This window comes from Lactuca virosa, chromosome 8 (genome assembly GCF_052849685.1).
Source record: "Lactuca virosa cultivar CGN04683 chromosome 8, Lactuca_virosa_CGN04683_v6, whole genome shotgun sequence".
In the NCBI taxonomy this organism is placed as follows: domain Eukaryota; kingdom Viridiplantae; phylum Streptophyta; class Magnoliopsida; order Asterales; family Asteraceae; genus Lactuca; species Lactuca virosa.
In genome coordinates, this window is record NC_136433.1 from 181,508,791 (window position 1) to 181,520,779 (window position 11,989).

At 35.8% G+C, this 11,989-nt stretch overlaps 1 protein-coding gene across 1 annotated transcript; it reads left to right on the plus strand.

Annotated features, from left to right (window-relative positions):
* The first annotated feature begins 1,708 nt into the window (after positions 1-1,708).
* On the plus strand, positions 1,709-2,942 carry LOC145131111 (uncharacterized). Its single transcript, XM_079065843.1, has 2 exons — positions 1,709-1,767; positions 2,063-2,942. The coding sequence occupies exons 1-2, from the start codon at positions 1,709-1,711 to the stop codon at positions 2,940-2,942; spliced, it is 939 nt and encodes a 312-aa protein (XP_078921969.1).
* The last annotated feature ends 9,047 nt before the right edge of the window (positions 2,943-11,989 follow it).

Sequence of the window (11,989 nt, forward strand, 5' to 3'; positions counted from 1 at the left end):
CGTTACAACGAGATTATGTTGTTAACTATTTTTGTAGGATTCATACCAATTCGTTTGAAGATCTTATCATTCCTGGATAGCCAAATGTTCCAAATAAGGAAGTAAAACACCATGATTAAGGTCGCTTTCTTCCTAGGGCAGTTTCCCCAAGCAGCCTTGAAATCTATGAATTCTTTAATATTTGAGAACGATCTGTTATCAATACCACACCATTTGAATATCCAATGTTGCACTAATCTAGAATATTCACATGTAATGAGAAGATGGCCAACCGTTTTAATCTCGTTATTATACATAGGACACATAGAGTTGGGGGTATTAATTCCCCAAATTGCCAAGGTTTCTTCCACCGAAATTCTACCTAACACATCCCTCCATGTGAAACAACGCACTTTAAAAAGGTTGATCTTTGACCTCCAGATTGACGTCCCTTTGTACGGAATCAGTTTAGATTCTAATAGCTTCCTCATAATATTCATAGTATGTTCAACACTGGAATTGAGAGTGAATCTGAATCCGAATTTGGAGTTTTGCTCGGTATTCAAATTACCAATATCCCTATATAGATGCAATAATTGATTTAATTCTTTAGGGCCTGTTTAATCTCCACATCCATGAAAACCAATTATTAGAAAGTCTATCACCCAGTAGACAACATTTAACTGTTTCTAGCGAGCACAAGTGGGGAAATTTGAGAAAGAAAGGAGTATTACTGCACCAGGAATCTTTCCAGAATAGAATATTGACATCTGATCCAGGGGTAAGGGCAAAATGTCCTTATAATCAATGTGAAGCTTTTTGATGGACCTGACTGCCTTAGAAATATTGCACCACATTCCATTTGATGTTTTTCTCGCAATGTATGTGTCGATTTGTTGTGTAAGTTATAAATGCTTACAATGACATCTTTCCATAAACTTCCTTTTTCATTCATGAGCCTCCACCACCATTTGATTAGTAGAGCAGTGTTTTGAGCGAGTAGAGAACCAACACCTAAACCCCCTTCTGATTTTGGCACAATGACTTTTGACCATTCAACCCAATGAATTTTCTTTTTAAGCTCATCCCCATAAGAATCTCCGTCTGATATTTTCAAGTGTTGGAAATTTAGTATAAATATTTATATTTTTACTAACTTTGGACATATATAAATATATACATATGTTGTATATATAACGAACTCTAAGTGGGTTTGTGTTCTCCTCCATGAGGACTTCGAAACGATATATTATATGTCCAAAATAGAGTATAAGTGAATGAGATATCGATACTCAAAGATGGGTATTTGAGAATAAGTTTAGCAAAAGAGAGGAATGTGGGAATGAGTCCCACATTGGTAGAGAGACCAAACTCAACAAGGTTTATAAGCTTCATTGCATGGAAGACTTACAAGCTTGTGTCTATGGTTATGCTACAATTCCTACCCGCGCGCAGGGGGGGTGTGCAAATCTTGGTTCCGTAGACCAAAAACACCGAACTCATGCATGGGCGCGACCTGCGGACACGAATGCAGCTCCGAAAACTCGGGCGCGCGCTACCCTCGTTTTTGCTAAACTTGACAGTTTTGGTCCCTATTTTTGAATTCTGTAACGGATGCATTAATTGCGTAATTAATGACATTTATTGCCATTAAACGCTCAATCAATTAGTGATTTGTTTCCGTTTCAACTATAAAAGAAGACCTTGGCCGTCTCATTCAAACACACAGATGAAAATACTCTTCTACTTCCTCCTTCTCTGTACTCCTGCTTCCGGCGATTCTTTCAGGCAAGTCGTCATATCCGGCAGTACACAATACTGCTAAGGTTGTTGTACCCTGGGAACAGACGGCGAATCTGTTTAAGGGAATCGAGTCCAACTCGAGCCTCAGCCACATCGTTTGCTGCTAATCTTTTCATTACAGGAACCATTCTTATGAGGAAAACGAAGACCCTATACTAACAGTCTTAAACAGATTATTCTTTGTTCTAACCATTTCGTTTTTTCCTTTTCTTTTATTCTGAATCGATTTTGTATCGACTTTTTCCTGTAATCTATTTAACTGTGGTTACGATTCTTTCAGAATGTCTGGAACTCCCGCTGCTACTGGAACTCCTGCTGCTGGTGCTAACCCTCCTGTGAACCCAAATACACCAGTTCCAAACATCATGGCTAATCATGTTGAGAGACCTGAAAAATTTTCTGGTCTGAACTTCAAGAGGTGGCAACAGGAGATGTTGTTCTACTTGACCACCTTGAATCTGGCTCTATTCCTAACAGAAACTGCTCCTGTAATTGCTGAGGGGCAGGCTGATGCTCAATCTGTGAATGTAGTGGATGCATGGAAGCATTCAGAATTTCTGTGCCGCAACTATGTATTGAATGACCTGGCTGATGCACTTTACAATGTTTATTGTAAAGTTGCAACTGCTAAAGAACTATGGGAATCTTTGGAAAGGAAGTATAAGACAGAAGATGCTGGAACTAAGAAGCATGTTGTTGCTAAGTTCTTGGAATACAAAATGGTTGACTCAAAATCTGTTATGAGTCAAGTCCAAGACCTTCAGGTCATCATACATGATAACAATGCAGAAGGGATGGATCTTAATGAATCATTCCAAGTTGCATCAATGGTTAAAAAGCTCCCTCCTGGTTGGATAGACTTCAAAAATTACCTTAAGCATAAGCGAAAGGAGATGTCTGTGGAGGAACTGGTGGTGCGTCTTCGCATTGAAGAAGACAATAGAATGGCCTTGAAGAAAGGCAATGAAGGTGAATCTTCTACGGTTCATATGGTGGAAGCTGGTCAAACTTCCAAAAGCAAAGGCAAGGTACCTGACAAAGGGAAAGCAAAGGGCAAAAACCTAGGCCCCAAGGCAGGAACTTTCAAGAAGAAGTTCAAGTGCTACAACTGTGGCCAACCGGGTCACAAGGCTTCGGAGTGCCCTCAACCTAAGAGGTAAAACCGTCAAGCAAACATGGTGAATGATAACATGGAGTTGGTGGCCATGATAACTGATCTCACGGCTATGGTTTCTGAAGTGACTCTCAAGAATACAAATTCAAAGGAGTGGTGGATTGACACGGGAGCTACTCGTCATGTGTGTCATGACAAGAGTGTTTTCAACACCTACAAAGAAGTTGAAGATGGTGAAAAGCTCTACATGGGAAATGCAGCTACCGCAGATATCAAAGGTGTTGGTGATGTCATTCTAAAAATGACTTCGGGGAAAGAAGTGAAGCTTAGGGATGTATTGTATGTTCCTGAACTTCGTAAGAATCTAGTGTTGGGTGGTTTGTTAAACCAATTTGGTTTTAAGCTAGTGTTTGAGTCGGACAAGTTTGTTTTGTCCAAGAATGGTATGTTTGTGGGAAAAGGATATGCCTTGAATGGCATGTTCAAATTGAATGTAATGGTGACAAACAAAATGAATAATGAAAGATCTAGTTCTGCTTATTTTCTTGAGTGTTCAAATGTTTGGCATGGTCGCTTAGGACATGTAAATTACAATTCAATTAAGCGATTAATTAAACTAGAATACATACCAAAACTTAATATTGACTCAAATCACAAATGCCCCACATGTGTTGAAGCCAAACAAACTAGATTGTCTTTCCAAACAATCAAAAGAAACACCGAACCTCTTGATTTAATTCACACTGATATGTGTGATCTAAAGTCAATTCCTACTCAAGGTGGGAACAAATACTTCATTACATTCATCGATGATAGCACGAAATATTGCTACATATATTTACTTAAGAGTAAAGATGAAGCAATAGACAAGTTTGTCTTGTACAAAAATGAAGTTGAGAATCAACTCAACAAGAGAATTAAAGTGGTTAGAAGTGATAGGGGTGGGGAATATGTTTCTCCATATGCTGATTTTTGTGCTAAAAATGGAATTCGTCATGAATTCACATCACCCTATTCACCTCAATCCAATGGGATTGCTGAAAGAAAGAACCGTACCTTGAAAGAAATGGTCAATGCCATGATAATTAGTTCGGGTGTAAACCAGTCAATGTGGGGGGAAGCTATTTTGTCGGCTAACTATCTTTTAAATAAGATACCTCGCAAAGAAAAGAATGAAACACCGTATGAACTTTGGATGGGAAGAAAGCCATCGTATAAGTACTTACGAGTGTGGGGGTGCCTAGCTAAAGTTGTAGTGCCACCACCTAAGGTACAAAAGTTAGGGCCTAAAACAGTGGATTGTGTATTCATTGGGTATGCACAAAGTAGTAGTGCTTATCGGTTTCTTATGCATGATTCTAAGAATCCTAAAATACACAAGAATACCATAATGGAATCAAGGAATGCTTCATTCTTTGAAGATGTGTTTCCCTGTTTGAACAAGGAAGTTGAAAGTCCATCTTTACCAAACAACGAAGCTGTTTGAGAGGAAGAACAAGCTCAATCCGAGGAGGAAGAGATAGAACCCAGAAGAAGTAAGAGGGCTAGAGTTGAAAAATCATTTGGTGATGATTTCTTCACCTATGTGGTGGAAAGTGAACCTAAAACCTACCAAGAGGCGGTAACTTCTTCTGAGGGACCTCAATGGAAAGAAGCCATCAAAAATGAGGTAGAATCTATCTTACAAAATCACACATGGGAACTAGTGGATCTACCTCCAGGTAGCAAGCCACTAGGTTACCGTTGGATTTTTAAGAGAAAGATGAAACCTGATGGCAGTATTGATAAATACAAGGCAAGACTAGTAATCAAAGGTTATAGACAAAAGGAAGGTCTAGACTACTTTGATACATATTCGCCGGTAAAGCGGATAACATCCATTAGATTAGTTCTTGCCATTGCAGCTATCAGAAACTTGCAAGTTCATCAAATGGATGTAAAAACGGCTTTCCTAAATGGGGAGTTGGAAGAAGAAATTTATATGGAGCAACCTGAGGGCTTCATTGCCTCGGGACAAGAGAACAAGGTTTGTAAACTTGTTAAGTCTCTATATGGATTAAAACAAGCTCCTAAACAATGGTATCAAAAGTTTGATCAAGTCATGATGGAAAGTGGCTTTAGAATCAATGAGTGTGATAAGTGTATCTATGTGAAAAACACCACTCATGGTTATGTCATCTTGTGTTTGTATGTCGATGATATGCTTATCATTGGTAGTGATGACAAGATAATAAGATCCACGAAGGATATGTTGAAATCCAGGTTCGACATGAAAGATATGGGTTTAGCAGATGTGATTCTTGGAGTGAAGATCACAAGAACCCAAAGTGGTTTGATTTTAAGTCAAACACACTATGTGGATAAAATTCTTGAAAAATTTGCTAAGGGAGACACTAGCATAGCTAGAACTCCAATTGACACTAGTCAACATCTACGTAAAAATAGAGGTGATAGTGTCAATCAAGTGGAATATTCAAGAATTATTGGCAGTCTGATGTATCTAATGAGTTGTACCAGACCTGACTTAGCATATGCTGTGAGCAGACTAAGTAGATACACTAGTAAACCCAATTATGAACACTGGAAGAGTATTACTAGGTTGCTGAGGTATGTGAGATACACGCGAGAATATGGACTGCATTATGGCAGACATCCAGCAGTTATCGAAGGATACACAGATGCAAATTGGATATCTGACATAAAAGATTCCAGATCTACAAGTGGATATGTGTTTACACTTGGAGGTGCTGCTGTAGCATGGAAATCATCCAAGCAAACAGTTATATCTAGATCCATGATGGAATCTGAATTTATCGCCTTGGATATTTGTCCTGAAGAGGCGGAGTGGCTACGTCAATTCGTAGAGGACATTCCCGAATGGCCTAAGCCGGTAACGGCCATATGTATACATTGTGATAACCAATCGGCAATTGGTAGAGCTCAAAGTACAATGTATAATGGGAAATCAAGGTACATTAGACGTAGACATAAAACGATACGGCAACTAATCTCTACGGGGGTTATCACGGTTGACTGTGTGAAGTCAAAGGATAACATTGCGGATCCGCTTACAAAAGGCTTAAGTAGAGATGTAGTTTATAAGTCGTCAAGAGGAATGGGACTAAAGCCCATGAATGAATAAATTCATACGAAGGAAACCTTACCCAAAAGACTGGAGATCCCAAGATCTGGGTTCAAAAGGATAACCTAACTGTATGAGTGAGGCATGTCACTGCGGGGAGTTAACATGACTTCCTAGTCCATTCCTATATGTAGTGATAAAATTAGGCTAAACATATGGTTTTTAATGATTCTTGGAATCACCTATGTGAGAGAGAAGTGGGGTCGCTTCGAGGGGAATTATAGGGGCACAATTCCTAAAGCTCTTGCAGAACCAGGCTAGTGTTTATGACCAAAACGAACACGTCTATGAGGATATGACCTTGTCAGGGAGAATCCTGTGAGATTTACATTGTCGTCTACATAAATGGCAGCTTAGTTCAAAGACATCGAGATCTACTAACTGCTAGGAGATTAAGTGTAACTTCTTAAGGGAGGGTTCAAAGGGTAATACCTACCTATCCTATGCAGGATTCAACTGTTGAAAATTTCGTTTGGAAATTGGATGTGCAGAGATCGATCTCCATTCATGTGGGGGATTGTTGGAAATTTAGTATAAATATTTATATTTTTACTAACTTTGGACATATATAAATATATACATATGTTGTATATATAACGAACTCTAAGTGGGTTTGTGTTCTCCTCCATGAGGACTTCGAAACGATATATTATATGTCCAAAATAGAGTATAAGTGAATGAGATATCGATACTCAAAGATGGGTATTTGAGAATAAGTTTAGCAAAAGAGAGGAATGTGGGAATGAGTCCCACATTGATAGAGAGACCAAACTCAACAAGGTTTATAAGCTTCATTGCATGGAAGGGTTACAAGCTTGTGTCTATGGTTATGCTACAATTCCTACCCGCGCGCAGGGGGGGTGCAAATCTTGGTTCCGTAGACCAAAAACACCGAACTCGTGCATGGGCACGAATGCAGCTCCGAAAACTCGGGCGCGCGCTACCCTCGTTTTTGCTAAACTTGACAGTTTTGGTCCCTATTTTTGAATTCTGTAACGGATGCATTAATTGCGTAATTAATGACATTTATTGCCATTAAACGCTCAATCAATTAGTGATTTGTTTCCGTTTCAACTATAAAAGAAGACCTTGGTCGTCTCATTCAAACACACAGATGAAAATACTCTTCTTCTTCCTCCTTCTCTGTACTCCTGCTTCCGGCGATTCTTTCAGGCAAGTCGTCATATCCGGCAGTACACAATACTGCTAAGGTTGTTGTACCCTGGGAACAGACGGCGAATCTGTTTAAGGGAATCGAGTCCAACTCGAGCCTCAGCCACATCGTTTGCTGCTAATCTTTTCATTACAGGAACCATTCTTAAGAGGAAAACGAAGACCCTATACTAACATCAAGTTGGTTTATGATACCCTGTGGAGCTCTAAAGATGGACATGTGGAACGTAGGGAGGCTGCCAAGAACAGATTTAATGAGAGTGAGACGGCCCCCAAACGAAAAAGATATGTCTTTCCAACTTGATAATTTGGAAGATATTTTGTCAATAATTGGTTTCTAGTTCTTCTTCAGTGTCATGTTAGCACCCACCGGAACCCCCAGGTAAGTGAATAGAATAGTCTCAGACAAATTTGCATTTGATACTCCCGCACCGAATAAACGCGATTTGAAGAAGTTAACTTTTAGCCCTGAAGATATATCGAAACATTTTAGGATGCGGGACAAGTTTTTAATGTTGTCACGATCTCATTCCCCAACGAATATCGCATCGTTATCATAGAATAGATGTGAAACGGAAGGACCATCTCTTGGTAGTTTGACCCCACGAATTAGAGATTTTTCACAGGCACTCTTAATAGCAATATTTAGTCCTTCCATGGACAAGATGAAGAGAAATGGTGATAGTAGATCACCTTGATGGACCCCTCTGGATATTGGAAATCCTTCGGTTAGAGCATCGTTCACCAAAATTGATGCTTTTGATGAGTATAAACAACACAATATCCATTTCCTCCATTTGCAGCCAAATTTCATTTGACCCATGACAGAGTCCAAGTGCCCCCAGTTTATGGAGTCGAAGTATTTTTTTGAAATCAACCTTGGATAGCATTTTTTTTCTTTTGTTGTTTTGCCCATTGTAATAATAATTCATTCATTACCAGAGGCTCGTCGAGTATGTATTTGCCTTGAATGTATGCCGACCGACCCAATCATCTGTTTCAATCTGATTGCAAGCAACTTAGCCACCACCTTATACATGCATCCAATAAGGTTGATGGGGTGATAGTCACTGAGAGTTAATGGATTAGACACTTTTGGGATGAGAGTGATATTAGGTTTATTGTTTGTAATGGTTGAATTTTATGAAACTTAATTAGAAACCGGGTACCTGATACCGGAATCGGTCCTGGCGGTTTCGGATTTGGTTCCAAAATCTAAGGAATCGATGTAATTGGTTACAGTTCTAGTTCCAAAGTTTCAATATTCGCTTATGCTCACCCCTAGTTACAATGTAGCTTGGAGGCACAATGAATTGGACGACATTTGAATAACAAAAAACGTCAACCAAAAGATTAAAAGTTTCCATTAAACACTGAAATCTAACACGTAACCGCAACCAATCGAAAAGTTACCCCAAACTGAAAGCCACGTCAGTAAACAACAACGTAGCAAAGACTATTATACCCAAATAATGCTTAATTAGGCACGTCCCATAATATATGTGTTTTTATCCTTATAACAACTTAGCAAAAGTCATCTTATAAAAGTTATATAGGATATAGATAACAATTATATATCAAATGTCATAATGACATAACTACAAATTTAAATTCCATATCTATTTTGTATTTTCTTTGTAATGCAAAAAGGTTGGACGAAGACTCTTTATTAATTTCTCGTCTATAAAATAATATCCATGTCATCTATTTATAATCATCATAAAAAATAATATCAGAAAGTTTGTCCTATATGGTCTTATACAATATTATAATGATTAACAAATATAACATAAATATTAATACACATCAAATCATTACTTTATGAACTCGAATGTACGAGCATCTCTAATGGTTATCATATATTATCACTAAAAATTATTACCACCTTATCATTCAATTAATTTTAACTTATAATTAAATAACCTTTCCAATGGTTAACCTCTTTCAATAATTTTTTTCTTTAATTTTATATAACCTATCCTTATATGTTTAAATTGTTCTTTAAAATCCCCTCCATTTAATTAATCATTTTTAAACACATATTATATTTTAAAGATATTGAATGCCACAAACAAACAAAAATATAAATAAAAGTATACCGCGTCTTTATTTTATAAACGTAAAATATGAAATTTTTTGCGGCATAGTTATAAAAAAAGACTAAAAATATTATATAATCATTAAAAATTTATATTTCATAAATAAAATGTTATTAAATATTTGATAGAAATAATTAACTTGTAAATAAATTACAAATATTTAAAACTAAAATACAATTAAGGAATAAAAAGAAATATGATTAGAAGATGATGTGGTTAAATAAACTAAACATGAAAGTATATTGACCACTCAATATATATTGAGTGGTCAATAGAAAAAAAACAAATAAACTTATTGTTTCAATGGTAATAAGTATGGAAATCTATGTCTATAGTATACTATAAAAGATACATTTTCTTTTTGAAAATCTCATTAATAATCACTTGGCAACTTTTTTCGAGAGTTACTCATGCATGGAAATTTTGACATTCAGTTTTTCAATTATTTTAAACAATGGTTTGCTAGCAACAAAGGCCACACAATATGGTTTGAAAGATTGTAAAAATTAGTTCCCATTTTAAAATACATCTAATAATGTATCTGGCCTGCATTGGGATATGGATAGGATCTAACAAATGACAAATAAGAATAACTTGAAAAGCCAAATGTCTATCTGTTTCTGGCATAATGGTTTTACTACTTTAGTCCTGAGGTATATAATGTTGGATCATAATTGAAATTCTAGAATTTTCATTTCGAGAAATAAAAAGTAGATGATAACCATTTAAGAGCGTGTTAAAAGTGCATACATCTGGTAATATATCTCATTTGAAGCCATAGCCTAAGACTGCATCTTTGTCATTTCATCGAACACTTGGAGGGCATCATCGAGGTTGGTAACCAGTGTTTGACTATTGGTAAAAGCTGTTGACTGAAACGAAGCTGAAACTGCTTTGGGGGTAAAGTTTTCAGGTTCTGATTGTAAAAATGATGAAGGATGTGTGAATGAAAGGAGGGGGGAGTGAGTTTTGAATTTGTTGAGAGGATGAGAGACGACAAAAGACGCAAGATTTTTTGGTTTAGTCGTAAGCAGCATAACCATCGTTCAACCAGTGGCGGAGTTAGATGGGGCGTTGGGGTATTACAGTACCCCCAAAAAATTGTTTTATATATATATAAAATATTATTTGTAAACATGTTTCATGTTATTGTACCTCCAACTAAAAAGATTATAACATGTTTTTTAATGTCCGATATTGGATAACTACATATAATATATTGATAATGTTTGTACCCCATATCAAAATTCTGGTTTCGGAGCTTCAACTACTTGGGAAGGGAGACTGCTGCTTTTGATGATACAAAAGAAACGAAAGAAAAATGACCCGACCCGGTTAGAACTTGTAACTTTTACCATTTTTCTTATCAGTTTGCAAAACTTATAAGAACTTAAGTAGGTTTTTTTCTAATTTTTTTTAGTTTACCTCATAATTTTTATGCAACTTGTTTTACCATGATTCCATGTCTAAAGCCACAACACCAAACTTACAAAACAGGTTCTTGTGTTTTTTCTCGGTCTATATTTGCTAGAAACATACTTTTATTATTATTATTATTATTATTATTATTATTATTATACAAAAATATGTGTTTGTGTATGATTGTTTTTATATTCACCCTAAGAATTTAGGGGAATTGAATGAATGGTTATTTAAATACTTGTCGTTATTTACATTGGTTTTTAAAAAGAAATTTACAAATCAAACATGAGATTTAAATTGTGATTTTATTCATTACATGTCAAACAAATAACCATTTGGATAATCATATTGACCCATGTTCAAAACCTTACACTACTCATCCTATATGGTAATGAAAGTTCGTCTGCAGTGACTCAAAGACATGATGCATAACCTTATGTTTGCAGTGAAAGATTAGTCGGTATGCGAAAAATGACGCAAAACTATCGTTACGGAAGTTCCATTTCCAAAAACAAACATATGATTTGAACATATAGCATTCTATTCAATCACGTTTTAATTGATTTCCTTTAATATTTCTATTCCATTAGAGAATTTTATAATCCAAACAATAAAGTGTAGAATTCCTTTATAAACCAAAATATTGATAAGAAATATCATTTGTAGCTCACACCGATTTGACCACATCGAAGATTCAAAATGACTAAATCAGATAAAAAGTAGGTTATAATATTATCAGACTAGATCAACGGTATGTATTAATAATATTTTTGTACACGAGTCAACCTTAAACAAATGTCTTTAACACAAATAAACCAAGAATGGTCTTTTTTTTACAATGGCCAAACCGGATAAATACATTTTATGTGGAAATGTTTCATTATTTTGGAAATTTTTATATAAAATTTATAAAATTCTATTTTTTAAACAGAAAAGTTCTAATTATTTAATATTTTGCTCAAATTAATGAAAAAATATTTATTTTTATTTTAACAAGAAATACCGTGTAAATTAAATAATCAAGACTAGTCTATTCAAAAAAAAATTTGACTTTATAAAAAATTATCAAAATAATAAAACATTTCTAAAAAAAAGACTCCGATAAATAGCCCATATTAATGACTTACAAACAAGAAATTAAATGAGGACTGAAAGTATATATTTAGAAAACAAGGGGATTATAGTTGCATAAATTCGATACCTTATGGGTAAAACATGTCAATCTTAGAAAAACTAACCTTGATATTCCATGTCTAC